Raw genomic sequence first — 14,575 nt, 5'->3', positions numbered from 1 at the left:
TAAGGAACAGCAAAGCTAACATTAGACTATATCAAAACAGTGTGAAGTTAACCCTTCTATGTACAGTAGATACTTCTATGAGGTGTATGAAACTTTTTTACATTTTGCATCTAGTACTGAGCAATGAGCATTAGGCTAAGTGAATTTGTATTGTACGGTAACAATAAACTGCTGAATGCATTTAGTATAAGCAATGGCATGTTGCAGATGAAGTGTATCACATAAAATATTAACTGGTAGTGTACATTAATTTATGCTTATATTCTCAAATATGTTTTCTATTTCAGATATTTGTAAGTTTTATAAGTTCTGCTGTTTATTAACTGCCATACCCTGATCGTCACCAGTCAAAATTCATTGTGCTGTAACCAAACTTGTTCTTATTTTCAAACTCTTGTGTTAAAGCAAGGAAAAGGACCCAGCATTACCTAGAACAATGAAATTTTTGTATTGTAAATTGTTTTTGTTTGTATCAATTTTTGGCCTTTCTAATGCCGATGATAGTAAAACACCATGTGAGGGTTGCAGAGATTTAGTAGATGGCTTGTTGAAGGTCAGTATTTGAACATGTTTTATAAGTGCAAACTATCTTGCTTTATCACAAGTTCAGAATATATTTGAGTAAAGTCAAAATAAATAGTGAGTAAAAATAAATAAATAGTTGTTTGCACATAGCAACAACTTTATTGTGCAATAACAATTTGCGGAGCTGGTATACAAGTCCCCCCCTGGTAACTTATTACAGAGACAGGACTCGACCAAACATTTAAGGTGAAACTACTTTACCTTTGCTTTACTGTTCACACACTTCAATCCACATGTTTTGGTCAATTTCTCTTTGTCATGAGTTACCAGGGGGGGGACTTGTATACCAGCTCCCAATTTGCAATAAAATATGTAAAAAAAACTATTGAATTACCAGTTTATAAAATGTAGATCTGACCCCAGTTTATGAAATTGTTATACAAGAAAATTTTTCATTTTAAGGTGTTTTTAAATTTGTGATAATAATATATTTCATTTTGAACTAATGCATTATGCAATGCTTTAGGGTTTAGACAAAACAATAAATAAGAACTTTGGAGGTGGAGATGTCAATTGGGAAGAAAAAAGAAATCTTAAATACAAGACCAGTGAGTTGAGATTAATTGAAATATTGGAAGGTGCTTGTGCAGAAGATAACTTCCAGTGTAACAAATTGCTTGAGGAACACGAAGAAGAGATTGAAACATGGTACAAGAAATCGTAAGTATTTAGCAGTTTAATGCCGTCGTGTGAAAATTGCACTTTATAAGCCCAACCACTTGCATTGGACTTCTAAAGTTTCTTTTTTTATGTCACACTCATATGGCCATAGCCCAGAGCATCATGCAAGCTCTTGCTTCATTGTTGATTCAGCTATTTTGATACTTTGTTATAATAGTAGAAGTGCTGGTTGGATTGTGTTATGTAAGGAAAGTGGTTTACAGAAGCACTTTCCAAACTATGAGTTAAGACCTCAAACAGGGTCGCAAATTAAAAATTTAGGGCCGTCAAACAAAATAGAAATGGGCTTAGTAGTTTACATTGGAAACCGCCTAACAAAGGGTCGCATGGCAAGTTATTTTCTGAAATAGTAGCAGAACTAAAAAAAAGTTTAAGAGGCCCTGCTTTACAATATTTTGTTTTCTTTTGGTAGTATATATGAGTTGCATGGTATAAGTTACATGGCATTGATGTAGGACGTAGTCGTAGCCTCGTAGGTATGGTATCTGTAATTAACTCCCACTTGTTTTGTAGACAAAAGAAAGAGCCAATCAGCCTCCAAGACTTTCTCTGTGTTGAAACAGCCCAAGGTAAAAATAAACTCTTATTTACAGAACTGTGGCATGTGATACTTTTATTGTACCCTTCTTTGAAAATAGTTTACTGAATGAATTATTGTTTTATTTCAGTATGTTGCCCTGACGATACATTTGGTGAAAACTGTGAAGGTAAGACAATGAGGTTTGATTAAACTCAAAATGTAACAGCTAACAGCATAGTTTGATTATCGCTATTATTTCAATTGGCCCTGATAATACTGATCATTTTTCGTTTCATGTGACAGCATGCTATACTATTTGCTTGTAGGCACAGTAGAACATGATACTACAAAAGTAGTTACAATTGATGCATCAACCATGCCTTAAGATGTTTATTTTGCTCTTGGCATGTTAGTCGCACTGACTGCTGCAAGCGAAGATGGTGCCTGATGTGTGATGACTGTCGGTTACATGTCAAACTAGTGATTTTTTGACAATAAACAATAAATTATGCTGTGATATTAAGTTAATTTATTTATATTCTATTGTATTCCATTCCTAACAAGTGTAAAAGCAAAATGCATTTTAATGTCAGTGGTGTAATAGTTGTTTTTTATTGTTTACAATTTACTACGTTTTAACTTTGCAATTTCGACATTTTTATTTTGCTATGCACAATAAACAAAATAATTATTTTCTTGGGATGTTTAATGGAAAATCTTGCTCCTTTAAACGTTAACTTTGACTGGTCTGGTACATTTTTAGAATGTCCAAAAGGTGGATCGAATGATATTTGCTTTGGGCGAGGAAAATGCGAGGTCAGTATTTTTAATCAGTTTCAGATGACAATTTTAGCGGCAAAATGTTACACGGATGTAGCCACTTATATTTGAAGTGTCATTATTGATTTTGTCGTCGTGGCATATCCAGGGAGCCGGTGACAAACAAGGGTCGGGAAAATGCGTCTGTAATGATGGCTACTCTGGAGAATTCTGTAATGAATGCGGCGACAGGCACTTCAAAAGCTTCTCGAATGATACTTATACTTTATGTACACGTAAGTACGGCTTTTCAAAAATTAATACAGCAAATCGTACAAGCCGGTTGGTTGGAACTTGATTACTTGTTGAGCTGCAACACGTGTTATATTTTCAACTACCGTTGAAGCCTTAACATAGCTGTGCAAATCAGACTCAATTGTTTTGTTTAACAGATCCATACAAAGATACCACTAAATGAAAATTTATTAGGGGCTGTCCATAAAAAATGTCCGCGGTCAAGGGGGGGAGGAGAGAATTGCATATTTTTCTATGACACAGTGCGTAGATTTTGAAAACATGGGGGAGAAGAGTCAATTTTTTACAATTTGATGAATACGTCTTTTCCAGACAACCCCTTATGCAAGATAATACTTCTAAGGAAATAAAACTTAGCAAACCTTCTAGTTTCCCTCTAGCGTAAAGGGTTTGCGTCCACCAGCAAAAGAGACGTTAATCTTTGCCTCGCATTTGGAATGCAGTTTATTCGTCAATCTTTTCAGTTTGTCACGAGACTTGCCAAACGTGCAAAGGCGGCAATGCCACTGACTGTGAGACTTGTCGACCCGGGTACACGGAAGAAAAAGATAAGAAAGAAGGGACCATCAAATGCGTGGACATCAACGAATGCGTTGCGCAACGCGACTTGTGCCCAGTCGGTCAATATTGTGCCAACACTGAAGGTTCTTATGCTTGTGAAGGTAAGCTAAACAAACTCTAATATCACTGAGCCACTTTTTTTCTTTGTTCTTTATCTGTATAAATGGATTTTTTAAAGCATGCTTTTTACGGCTACGTAATGCTTAAACAGAGGTTCTTAACCAGGATACTCTCATTCTATTTTTCGAGAAAAACGTGCCGTTATCCTCTGTCTTATTCTGGTCGCCACCATGGTCATTATAGTGTTAATTAAAAGTATTTTGATGTGAATATGCACTGTTGTACTTGATTTATTCTAAATCCTCACTCATCCGATTAAGAATCTTTGGCTTAAGCTAGTACACAAGTGCTTGCGTTAATAAAAACTTTGCCGACTGTTTCATTCTGTGGTGCCGTACCTGTATCACCTATTATCAATACTGCTAACTGAATGTGTTTGTGCATGTTTTTAACAGAATGGAAATGCCACATCATGTGTGATCGATGCTATGGGCCAACTCACGCCAATTGCTTCTCGTGTAAGCAAGGGGCAATAATGAGACATCCTTTTATGTGTCAAGGTGCAAAATTAGTGTTCAAGTTGTAGTTCATATTCTAATGAATCATGACTATTGCAGAATGTAGAGATACGTGTGCAACCTGTTTCGGTCCATCAGCGAGGCATTGCTACACCTGCGGACGTGGATCAATCATGAGAGTTCCATATATGTGCCAAGGTTTACATAAAAGTCACTTAGACATCATCCCATGGGAATAGGGCAAATAATGTGTTCATAACTTTACACCCACATCATCTTAGAACTATAAAGGTGTTCCATCCAGTCAGGGTTAGCTTATTTTGCCTCCTTCATTTGTTGATAGCACTTTCCCTTTGTAGCAAGTCACTATACAGCAAGTTATTATTGCTTTGGTGCTCCGTGTTTTACCGCACTAAGCATTTAGAGTATGAGCAATTAGATACAGAGCCACAGTGATATATTTAAACATTGCAAAGATTAGGTATGCTAAAATCTGAATGAGACTGTTCACCAAACTGTAGTTGAAGTGTAGTACGTTTTTTGGTACTGGTATGAAGTAAATTTTCACAAGATGCTGCAATTGATGTCGTAGCCTACGTCGTAGTTTATGCAAATCATGACTTGCAATAACTTTCGATAACTTGGTCATCAGAGGTACCTTAGTACCTCTGATCAGAGGTACCTTAGTACATCAGAGGTACCTTGGTACCTTACTTCAATTTGTGATATACAACTGCGAGATGTTTTACGTTGCATGGCATGCTGCACATGCCACTTATTACCGTTTCACTGTTGTCCGCCTACTAACCACTTGCACTTGTAGGATATTTGTAGAAACTAACTTTTTCTATAGAATATAACTTATAGTAATAACATGAAAAAATGTTTCGTGTGTAGTGTTAAATTATTATTTTTGTATTTAAATTACTTTTTTTTCTTTTTTATACATGGTGTTTTCAAGCTAAATATTTTGCCTCAAATCGTTTCACTTTTATTGTATAGACCTAGCACATGAAGTATTTGCGGACTCCACTGTTTTAACGTTGAATATTGTGTTCTTTTGATTTGTATTTTTAATGCTGCAATGTTAAAGTTCTTTTTTAGCGCATCATCCGAGTTTTATTGTCTTTTAATGCATCTTTGAAGACATTGATGAGTGTGCCAGTGGAACAATCTGCCTGGGAATGTACGAGGTATGCGTCAACACGCCAGGTCATTACAAGTGCGAATGTGCCCGGTTCTTCAGGCGGGATCCAGTCAGCGGTCAATGTCAACCCGACCCCGCTATCTATTCCAGGTACGCTCCCGAAAGACCCGCAAAGAAACAAGAAAAAAAGGAAGATGATGGTGAGCGACACTGCGTGGAAGAAGATTGTCATGATCAGGAGGATCATGACAGGTACTTAGATGCTGTAGCAAAATTAGAAAGTAGTGGTGGAAAGAGTGAAGACTCTCATGACACTGAAGATAGCTTAAGCGACGAGGATAAAAAGCGTTTGGCTGTTGCCTTCGTGATTTGCTTGATTGGAACGGCAGCGGCAAAGGGAAGTATTTTTTGGAACCTCATGTTTTTTCTCAGCTTGATTTTGGCCGGCCTGTGGTGGGCATCCGACAAATCAGACCAGATCGCCAATTCCTTGGCACGATCTTACGCTGGAAAACGAAGGGAATTGTAGTTTGGTAGTTTCTCAAAGTCAATGCACTCTTGGGAATTCAGTGTGTAGCATTGAGAGGAAAACTAGACGTCGGAAAATTTGTAACTGTTCTTTATTAAACTTAATTTCTTTCAAAATAGTAAAAAAAGAAGAATCTACCGATGACAAGAAAGAAGAAGAAAGCGAAAAGAAAGAAGACGAAGAAAAGAAAGAAGAATTATAAACTTGAAGCTTTTCGTAGTTAATTAGTTTTTGATATTTGTGCAATGTCTGTGATAGGTTGCTTGACATGATTGAATATTGCACATGATTCTGTAGCAGGCTATGACATTGGATACTTTGGGCTTTTTTGGCTAATACAACGATCCGTAATGTTGCATTAACGAAAACTGAAGCAATGTAGAGTGGTGTTGGTGTGTGATAGCTGTAGCCTATATTTTCAAAAAGTAAACCTTTCGTCAAAATGAAATGTTGTTATTACATAGGCTACTTTACTGTTTAATTGTATTGTTTATTGATTCGAAATTTACGTTTTTGCATTGTCTGAAAACAAAGTTACCGATGCACAAACTGCTTTACCTTCAAGTTACTTAAACTGTATTTTTGACTAATGATATATTCTGCAATCAAATGATCAACGTATTTGCCTGAGCTGTGTTGCAACAACGAATTGTCACTCTAGTGAAGCCTGGTTATGTTTTTGTGATGGTTTCCCATTAAGGTTTATCTGGATGAGGCATCGGAAATGGAAACAATTGTCGAATGGTTTTGAATTCACAACAATGATCTTTGGTCAAACTTTTCGATGACACGTGCAGTCACGAGAGCTGCAATATGAAAAGGCTGACTTGCAACACTACGATTGAAAAGCTGCTCAGCTGTTAAAATTAAATTACGTTTGAGCTATTCGTTGGATAACTCACTGTACAACGGTGCTTGACAAACCAATAAGGGCTCTATGGTGTAACCCAGACGGTCGAATAACAATACCCAAAAACTTTGAAACGCTATTTTGAAACACATACATAGTACACACCCCCAGTGCATGGTTTGTTTCACAGTAGTAGACTGCCAAGCATAATAACGATATTAGCCCTAATCACTGGTGTACCCCACTGACAGCAATTGACATCTCAACATGTTTCAAAACAATAGTAAACGGTCCACCCAGTCGCCTAAGTGAATCCCGGTAGTACCAATGGCAATCCTGGCCCCCAGAACAAGGCACCTGAAAAATTCGATATATGATACCACAGAGAAATACGCAATGTTCAACTTTTCCGTTCCCTAGAAAAGTTCCGGATCCGAAAGTATCGTTTGCTAAAGGTACTGACAATAAGTAGCGTCTAACGGGGGGGGGGGGAGGGAATGCCCTCTCAATCATTTTGAAATTACATAATTTTTTTGAAGTGTTATCATAAGGTTGGTTTAAAATTTTGAAGTATCAAACCATAAGGGATAGGGGTCCTGGTCACTTGATAACAAAAAACAATTCGAATTCCCCCCATCAAGAAAATCATGCGTATAAACCACTGTTGGAGCCTGAAACGCAATTGTACAAATAGTGACATTTCAAGAAAATTTATACCTTAATTCAACAGGAAAAGCTATGCAAAGTCATTTGAATAAATTTTTGTTGAAAATGTTTGGAACATGTAGAATTAGTGCGCTTGGGTAAAATTTAAAATTGATTTTACAAAAAAGTTGTGACGTGATGGATGAATTCTGACTACGAGTTCAGAATCAGCGCAGTAAAATTAAGCAAAATCGAACCAAGCTTTTTGCAATATGAGCGTTGCAAGTGGGCTACCGGTACTGTAATTTATATCGCCCTTAATGTCATTTTACTCATTAATACCATATCATTTTGAGAAAATGCCACAGATTCCAATAGAGTATGCCAGTTGATTTGCAATAACAGAAAATGTAGCAACGTAAGTACCAAGGATACAAATAGCAGCTTATGGTGTTACTACTGTATTCTAGAAGCCTACTATGTGGCTCACCAGGGCAACATTGAAAAAATTACAATTGTCCAAAACAAAACCAGTCGTTAGAACAAAACAAACAGCTCACAGAATCACATTTAACCGTTCCTATTAAAGCACGCCTTGCATTGGGAAAGCGCCACTGGTTGACTGTGCTCTTTCGTTCCTTCATTTTTATTGATAGAACTTCAGAAGAGAGTAACACGAAAAACTGTTTAAAAAAAAATGGAAACATGTTCTTTGAAAGTTCAAAAAAGTTAACATGACAACCTGATTCAGGAACACGTCGGCATGGCAAACGTTGTCACTCGATATCATCATGTCATGAATAATGAACATGGAGTTGTTTAGTTTATCAATTGCGCAACAGAGGCTTGCTGTTTGCTAAGCAAACAGTTCAAATTCAACGATAAAAAGCTTGTTCAAACATTGTCACATTGCATGCAAAGCCAAATTCCATTAATTCCTAACGACATAATTTGAATAGTGCTACAAAGACCAAAGTTACGTGGCATTCGGTGGCTATTATGCAGTCAAGCGATCAATCATTTGCGGAAAAAGTATCATTACAAAACAAATCAACTTCTTTCATGCCTATTATACATCAGTGTTGAACAATGATTCCGGACGCTTCACTGGTAACCGAAACATAAGTGTCATTACCGGTAGAAATACATTTTACCACATTGTTATTAAACGTAATTTAACTCGTCTCAAAGTCACGAGTAAGCTGTCTATAGTACGAAAACATAGATTAAACAAATTAACAAATGGTAGGCTAACGTAGGGGTGCATAAACATTTCACTTCAGCGGCCACACCAGCAGCTCTTTTTCTACTTACGCCCGCCAGTGAGTCTAGGTTAATATTATGAACTGTGTTTAAAAATACGATTTTACTGGTAAGCCCAACCCTAAAAGTAAGGAAAGGCCAAACAGTAAATGAATTTATTCAAGCATAGTTTGCACCGTATTAATAACTCTCTTCGTCTTGCGTGCATGCAGGTAAGCAAAATCAGGTATTTGCTCATATCAATAATTATTAATCTTATTCCAGATTGCTATCTAGCAATCGGGTTCGGTACTGAAGTCGGCCATCTGCATTTCACAGTCAAAGAGCTTGCATAATCGACCAAAGTTTAATTTTTAACGTACACATGGACGGCCGCATAATTTCTTATCAATGGCCGCAGGTTGGGCACCCCTGCACAAGTGCACAAACGTTATAACAGAAAATTGTTCTCTTTAAAAAATACAACTTCTGTAGGGTACATTGAAAGTATAGCATAATTTACAAGCCTAAACTCAAGTTGAGCAGATAGGTAGTTTTCTGCAAGGTGTATTTTTTAAGTGAAATACGGTAGTGTAATAGAAATCGGGCAAAAATAGGTGTGTCAAATTCACTACCAGTGGCATTCAATAATAAGCGATTAACACCATGTAGGCATTGCTTTGATCAAACGTCTATAACATTGGTATCACAGTAACTTTTTTTATACATATTTTTTTGTTTTTAACTGCAAAACGAGCATTTATATTTCACGAGAACATAAACATGAAACCACAGCTTTGAATCTGAAAAATATTGTCATGTCACAGCTCTTCAACGAAGACTGAAATTTTACGATATGAAATATTTACTGCACAAAACACAGAGAAATAAAATTGAAAATACCAAGAGTTTTTGTCAAATCAGCACAAACACATTTGTTCCCAAATAGTGACACTATTACAGGCCTTAAAACTCGTGTTTTTTTCCGGCAACCATCGTGGCCTACCGAGAGCTCCTTCTCGGCGGCCAAATCTGCGTGCTTGGAGGCCAAAATACAATAACGATAGCACAAGTAAATGAAACTTAGCGTTGTTGAAGTCTGGGCGACGTCCTGCAATAGAATCGTTGTACCACACATTAAATGCTTTATCGGGATTGTAATCCGGTATTGCGGGACCATCTAACGACCCTAAATTGTTTTAACTGCTCGCAGCTCAGTAAATTGTTTCAACTGCATACCGCCTTTCATAAAACCTGACCATTTATTCCGTTATGATGTCACCATTGAGGGTGTGAAGTCACTAACCCACAGCGTTCTCAACTATGAAGACACGTGTTTTACCTACGAATGTGAACTAACCTAGTTCTCCTTTTTAACAACGATTCAATGTCCGACAACATTGAATCGATATAAAAACGACAATATTGCCAGCCGATGTAAATTAGCACTTCGGATTAACACTTTGTTAAAATAAACATCAAGACTTATAGCGCTGGTGATCGCAGCTGGATGTATTCAATACAACAGTAGTGACAATGATGCGCTGATCTAATTCTGCGTCACTCTTTGATACTACATATTTTCGACATTTAATCCACGATCATTCTATTGCGAAATTAAATAATTGGCTAGAAGAAACCGGCGGCCAAACTTGACCGACGGAGGAGGTAGCACAGGCGGTCATTCAAGCCATGGACTTCTAAATAGTAGCATCTGGACTGGAAACTAACTGGACAACATGAGGCCAAACAGTTGGTACAACAGTTGGCCAACAGTGGGCCAACAGCCAAGTAACTAACCCTGTTGGCCCACTGTTGGCCAACTGTTGTACCAACTGTTTGGCCTCATGTTGTCCAGTTAGTTTCCAGTCCAGGTGCTACTATTTAGAAGTCCATGTTCAAGCACTGCTTAGCGGCGATGGCCGCCGGCTGCTTTAAGGCTTGTATTAGTGGGATCAGAACATTTTGTCGCAGCCGATCTGTCGTAGGGACATCTTGAAGCGAATTTTACTTTATCCATCTAGGATAGCCTATCTTGGCTTTCACAGATACTTTTGTTTACTAATGTTTAATTGCTATCAAAGTTTTTTTTACTAAGCACTTGCTGCATTTTTTACATCGAATTGATGTTACGATATCGTAACGAAAATTACTATGCATTTCAGCTTGAAAGTAAAAGAAAGAACAATTAAATACAATAGTTATTATTGGCAAAGCTCGATCTTGTGATAGTGAATATGCTTCTACTGTTTTAAAATCAAAGTATAAAATAAGTTTTAGAAAAAAATAAAGTTTCTGACAAAAACTCAGAAATGTCAGTTTACATTGTGTGGGTCAAAAGTAGAATACTGTTAAAGGAAACTTAAATCACGCACGTGTACAGAACAGTTATAAGAAAAAATCCTAACTAAGGCTATAAAACTACCCAAACCAAGTAACACCAATGTTAGTGTATGTTTGATGACATATCGTATTTGCTCGATTGTAAACCGTGCGTTATGAAGTTTTTATTTGTTATCACTTGTGAGGTTTACATTCGGTAGAAGATTTAAGAATACTTTGTTGCTGTTGTCTATATATAAAATAAGTGTCCAAGGTTCCAGTCAAACAAGCCAAGGGTATAAGGAAGCGTTAATCAGATTAGTAAGGCCAACAAAAAGTCTAGAGGTTGCACGAAATATCTTCTAAATGCAAATAGAATTCGTGCCAAGTAGTCCCGCAGTGAGATATCTCTGCGACAGGTCGGCCGCGGCAGAATGTCGTGCAGCTCTAATGCTAGTGGGCAAGCCGCCACCCACAACGAAGTCATTGGACATGTTTTAGCAATTTTCAAACATTCTGGCAAAACCTCAGGTGACACCAGGGAATGACACGTCACCCGACAAACAACATCAAATGAAAATTTCAATCACAATAATAACTATGAAAACTTACTATGATGCATCTGCCTCAATGCATGTTTGAAAGTAATTCTTTAAAGAATTCTCCAAATTGCAGCCTTTGTATTCATTTTTATTACAACTCAAGGTACTGCTGTATTTCTATGTAAGACATTATTGAAAATTAGCGAACACATATTGCACAGGTTTCAGTCATATTACAGCAGCTTATTGAAAATTTTCAAGATTCAGAAGACGGTAAAGCAAGTGTTGGCGGAAGATCAAAAATATGCACACACGCAGACCAGTCTTGTTTTTCTTTATGCTCCCAATATTTTCCATTGCAGACATGAGAAACTTCACCAGTGTATTCGCAAGGTTTAGGCTCAAACCATAAAGGTTTGTATGGTTCTACTGGCAGACCTGCAGCTCTCTTAGACGCTGCGTCAGTTTCACGCTGCTTACGTCTTTTACGCTGCACATCTTCCAAAGCATGCTTCAGTTCATTTGCAGCATCCCAATTTCCGTTTTCCATCATTCGTTGATCAGGTCGCATTCTTGAATCTGTTGGGGCTACTCCGTCTTCTGGTTCATTCCAAGACACAGCCAAAGAAGAAAAATAGTAAATCTTCTCTGCACCAATTGGCAACGCACTTTTCTGCCAAAGTCTCTTTGCTGGAAGTGTCTTATACGTTGGCTGTGAGCCTTTTCCATTACTGACACTGTCGATTTTAGCACAATCCATATGCAAATCCCATGTTCCATACACAACATAATGTGCTTTATCATGTTTATCCATAACAATACCAGATACTTTGCGCGGTGTTTCTCTTGAAAAGTAGCTGTAAGGAAAATATTTGTGTTTGCAGTAATCTCCCGTTTTATGATTGACAACCTCAGCATCTCCTGACTGGTCTACCCAAAGATTACCAACAATTATGTTGTTTACAGTTGTTGTAACTTTGTGCCAACTATAATGGTTTCCAGAAGCATGGAATTTGACATTGACTCGACCTAGTGGAGTTACGTTGAAATACTTTCCTCGAAATTTGCTAGCTAAAGTTATCTCTGTCCAATAAGACCAACCAGAATTGGGACCAACATCAGCGGAATCAACATGCAAAGCGGCAGCAGGAGGATGATGGCTAACTTGTTCACAAATCAGTCGAAAACCAAGATCTTCACGCCTGTCAGCTTCATATGTTTCTCCAAGAAGTGGGTTGAAAGGCTTTCCAATGCGATATAATGTGCTTGCATATGTTGTGACAGAAAATGCTACAACATAAGCCATTTGTTCTTGCGAATTAGTGCATTTGGAAGCTTTGTTCAATAACTCTATGTATTCAATGTCCTCACCAAGACGCTGAAGAAACGAAAGTGGTTCATTAAAATTCACTGGCATAGGTATTCTTGAAAGATCTTTGCCAATGCAGTTTTTTATAACACTCCAAAGATTTAAACTGTAGTTTGGTTTTTCAGGTATGGTAGTACGTCTTTGCCTAACAGCGATCTGATTTGTGGGCTTGACAGTGGCATTCATAGAAGGATTAACAGCAGTGGAAGCAATATCAGTTAACTCATTTTTTATACTGGCTGAAGAACTAACAGATGAATAACTGGACGAATTTTTCTTGTGACTCTTTACAAATTCAACATTAAAATCAGTATCCAAAGCATCAACAAAGTCATCTTCTTCTGATGCAACTTCATTTCCTCCCCTTTCCTCAGTCAGACCAGGTCTTGGGGAACTCGCTTCATCATGAATGAACTGCTCTAATGAATTGTGCTGTTCTGCAAGGGTTTCGACGGTGTCTTGGAGTCGAATTCTTTGTTCTCGCTCATGAACGATGGCTTTGTGCCAACGCTTACCTTGAGCTTGGGCTAATTGCAAAAAATCTGAACTAGCATTAATCATAGCAGCCGAAGTGATGTGGAACAGAGCAGCTCGTTCTTTCACAGTTTTAATTTGATTTGACAACAAAGCAGAGTCAGTCTGACTACCAGTTAAATCATCTTCTGACATGTCAAGATCAGAGAGTGCTCTTTGCAATGCTGTTCCATGTTTTGTGATCAAATCATTGCATGTTGTGAGGTCATCAAGCTTGCTTGCTAAAGTTAACAATGTGGAACGAAGATCACCACGTTCTGCATCAACAGATGAAGAATGAGTTTCTCCATTTCGAGGTGAATTGATAGCAGTTAAATCATCATCAGAAGATTCATCATCGGTATCAATCATTCTGGAAGCCTTGGTTTGTGCAACTTCAAGGGCAGATATCCATTGCTGTCGTTCATGTTTACTGCTAGCTTTCAAATGAAACGTTTGTGCTCCACCATTTGATACCATAAAGTTACAAGCATCTTCAGGAACAATTATGGCTCCAGCTAAATTAATAGTTCCTCTGCATGTGTGGGCCATCTCAGCTTGAGAGCGATAATACGAAAGAAGTCCATTAGAAAGAACAAACCACCTCATCTGATATCCTTTAATGTAATTTGTCCATTTTGATAGCCATCCTTCAATGTGGTCTTTTTCAGCTTTTTCTGTCATTATGCTAATTATTTTGCAACACAAACATTAACTTTTGATAATAATCAACAAACTTACTTAAATTCAAGTTGCTGAAAGAATAAATGAATGAGAATTTATTGCCTTTGCGTAAGTAAAAAAAACCTAAAGCACAATATTAACCTGAGAATTATTAATGCAGTTTTTTGACACAAACAATTTTGTCCTCTTTCAAAAGTTAAAGAGCAAAAATTCAGGGTACGAAATGGATTGCACCCTTACCACATTTGTCCTCAGATTACCAAATTTTCTAATGAGATATTCTTGCCGATTTCAACCGTATTTTGACTTACTTTTACAATAAAGTTTTTCCACCATTTTTTTCGTACAAATAAATCCTAAAAATTTTGGTATATACTGTATATTATATACCACAAGTTATAATAAGGATAAGCTAAAACCTCAATTGCTAAGGTAACAGGGATCAGTTGTCAGTAGATGTTACAGAAAATATATTTCGCACTTATTCAGTGCATCTTCAGTTCTTAATCTTCAGCTATACAAGTTATAGTAGTTATATATATACCACAGTTGCTTTCATAGGCGCCGACTTTTATTTTTGCACGGGGTGGCGGATAGCACAATATGGCAACCTCAAAACTTTCAAACTGCATGTTTTTGTTTGATTTTTACTAAGCGTGTTTCGTAGATGCAATTGTCTTTTCACACCTGATTTGTAGCTTAATAATTTACAAAGCAACTTTAAAAAAAAGCA

General features: G+C 37.3%; 1 protein-coding gene and 1 pseudogene across 4 annotated transcripts; one reads left to right on the top strand and one right to left on the bottom strand.

Moving 5' to 3' along the window:
* The first annotated feature begins 292 nt into the window (after nucleotides 1-292).
* On the top strand, nucleotides 293-6,325 carry LOC145772018 (cysteine-rich with EGF-like domain protein 2). 4 transcript variants are annotated; one of them, XM_082583828.1, is made up of 10 exons: nucleotides 293-553; nucleotides 1,052-1,245; nucleotides 1,780-1,835; nucleotides 1,935-1,973; nucleotides 2,550-2,602; nucleotides 2,715-2,841; nucleotides 3,325-3,522; nucleotides 3,937-4,041; nucleotides 5,146-5,346; nucleotides 5,795-6,325. In XM_082583828.1, exons 1-10 carry the CDS (start codon nucleotides 437-439, stop codon nucleotides 5,875-5,877), a joined length of 1,173 nt encoding a protein of 390 aa, XP_082439954.1. In that variant the 5' UTR covers nucleotides 293-436; the 3' UTR covers nucleotides 5,878-6,325. The 4 variants fall into 4 exon arrangements, with proteins under 4 accessions (XP_082439954.1, XP_082439952.1, XP_082439951.1 ...); XM_082583826.1 differs by lacking the exon at nucleotides 3,937-4,041 and adding an exon at nucleotides 4,099-4,197 and having other exon boundaries at nucleotides 5,146-6,325; XM_082583825.1 differs by having other exon boundaries at nucleotides 5,146-6,325.
* A 5,157-nt stretch (nucleotides 6,326-11,482) lies between these two features.
* Nucleotides 11,483-13,842, bottom strand: LOC145772136 (oxysterol-binding protein 1 pseudogene; annotated as a pseudogene).
* Between the last annotated feature and the right edge of the window lie 733 nt (nucleotides 13,843-14,575).

This window comes from Aplidium turbinatum, chromosome 6 (assembly GCF_918807975.1).
Source record: "Aplidium turbinatum chromosome 6, kaAplTurb1.1, whole genome shotgun sequence".
In the NCBI taxonomy this organism is placed as follows: domain Eukaryota; kingdom Metazoa; phylum Chordata; class Ascidiacea; order Aplousobranchia; family Polyclinidae; genus Aplidium; species Aplidium turbinatum.
The sequence above is the reverse complement of the archived record's forward strand: the minus strand, read 5'-3'. Positions and strand labels throughout refer to the sequence as shown.

Bases quoted from the DNA above. Each gene is read 5' to 3' on its own strand.
- LOC145772018 (XM_082583825.1), top strand. From the start codon at position 437: ATGAAATTTTTGTATTGTAAATTGTTTTTGTTTGTATCAATTTTTGGC. The intron at 554-1,051 runs GTCAGTATTTGA...GCAATGCTTTAG, and splicing joins TAGTAGATGGCTTGTTGAAG to GGTTTAGACAAAACAATAAA. The intron at 3,523-3,936 runs GTAAGCTAAACA...TGTTTTTAACAG, and splicing joins AGGTTCTTATGCTTGTGAAG to AATGGAAATGCCACATCATG.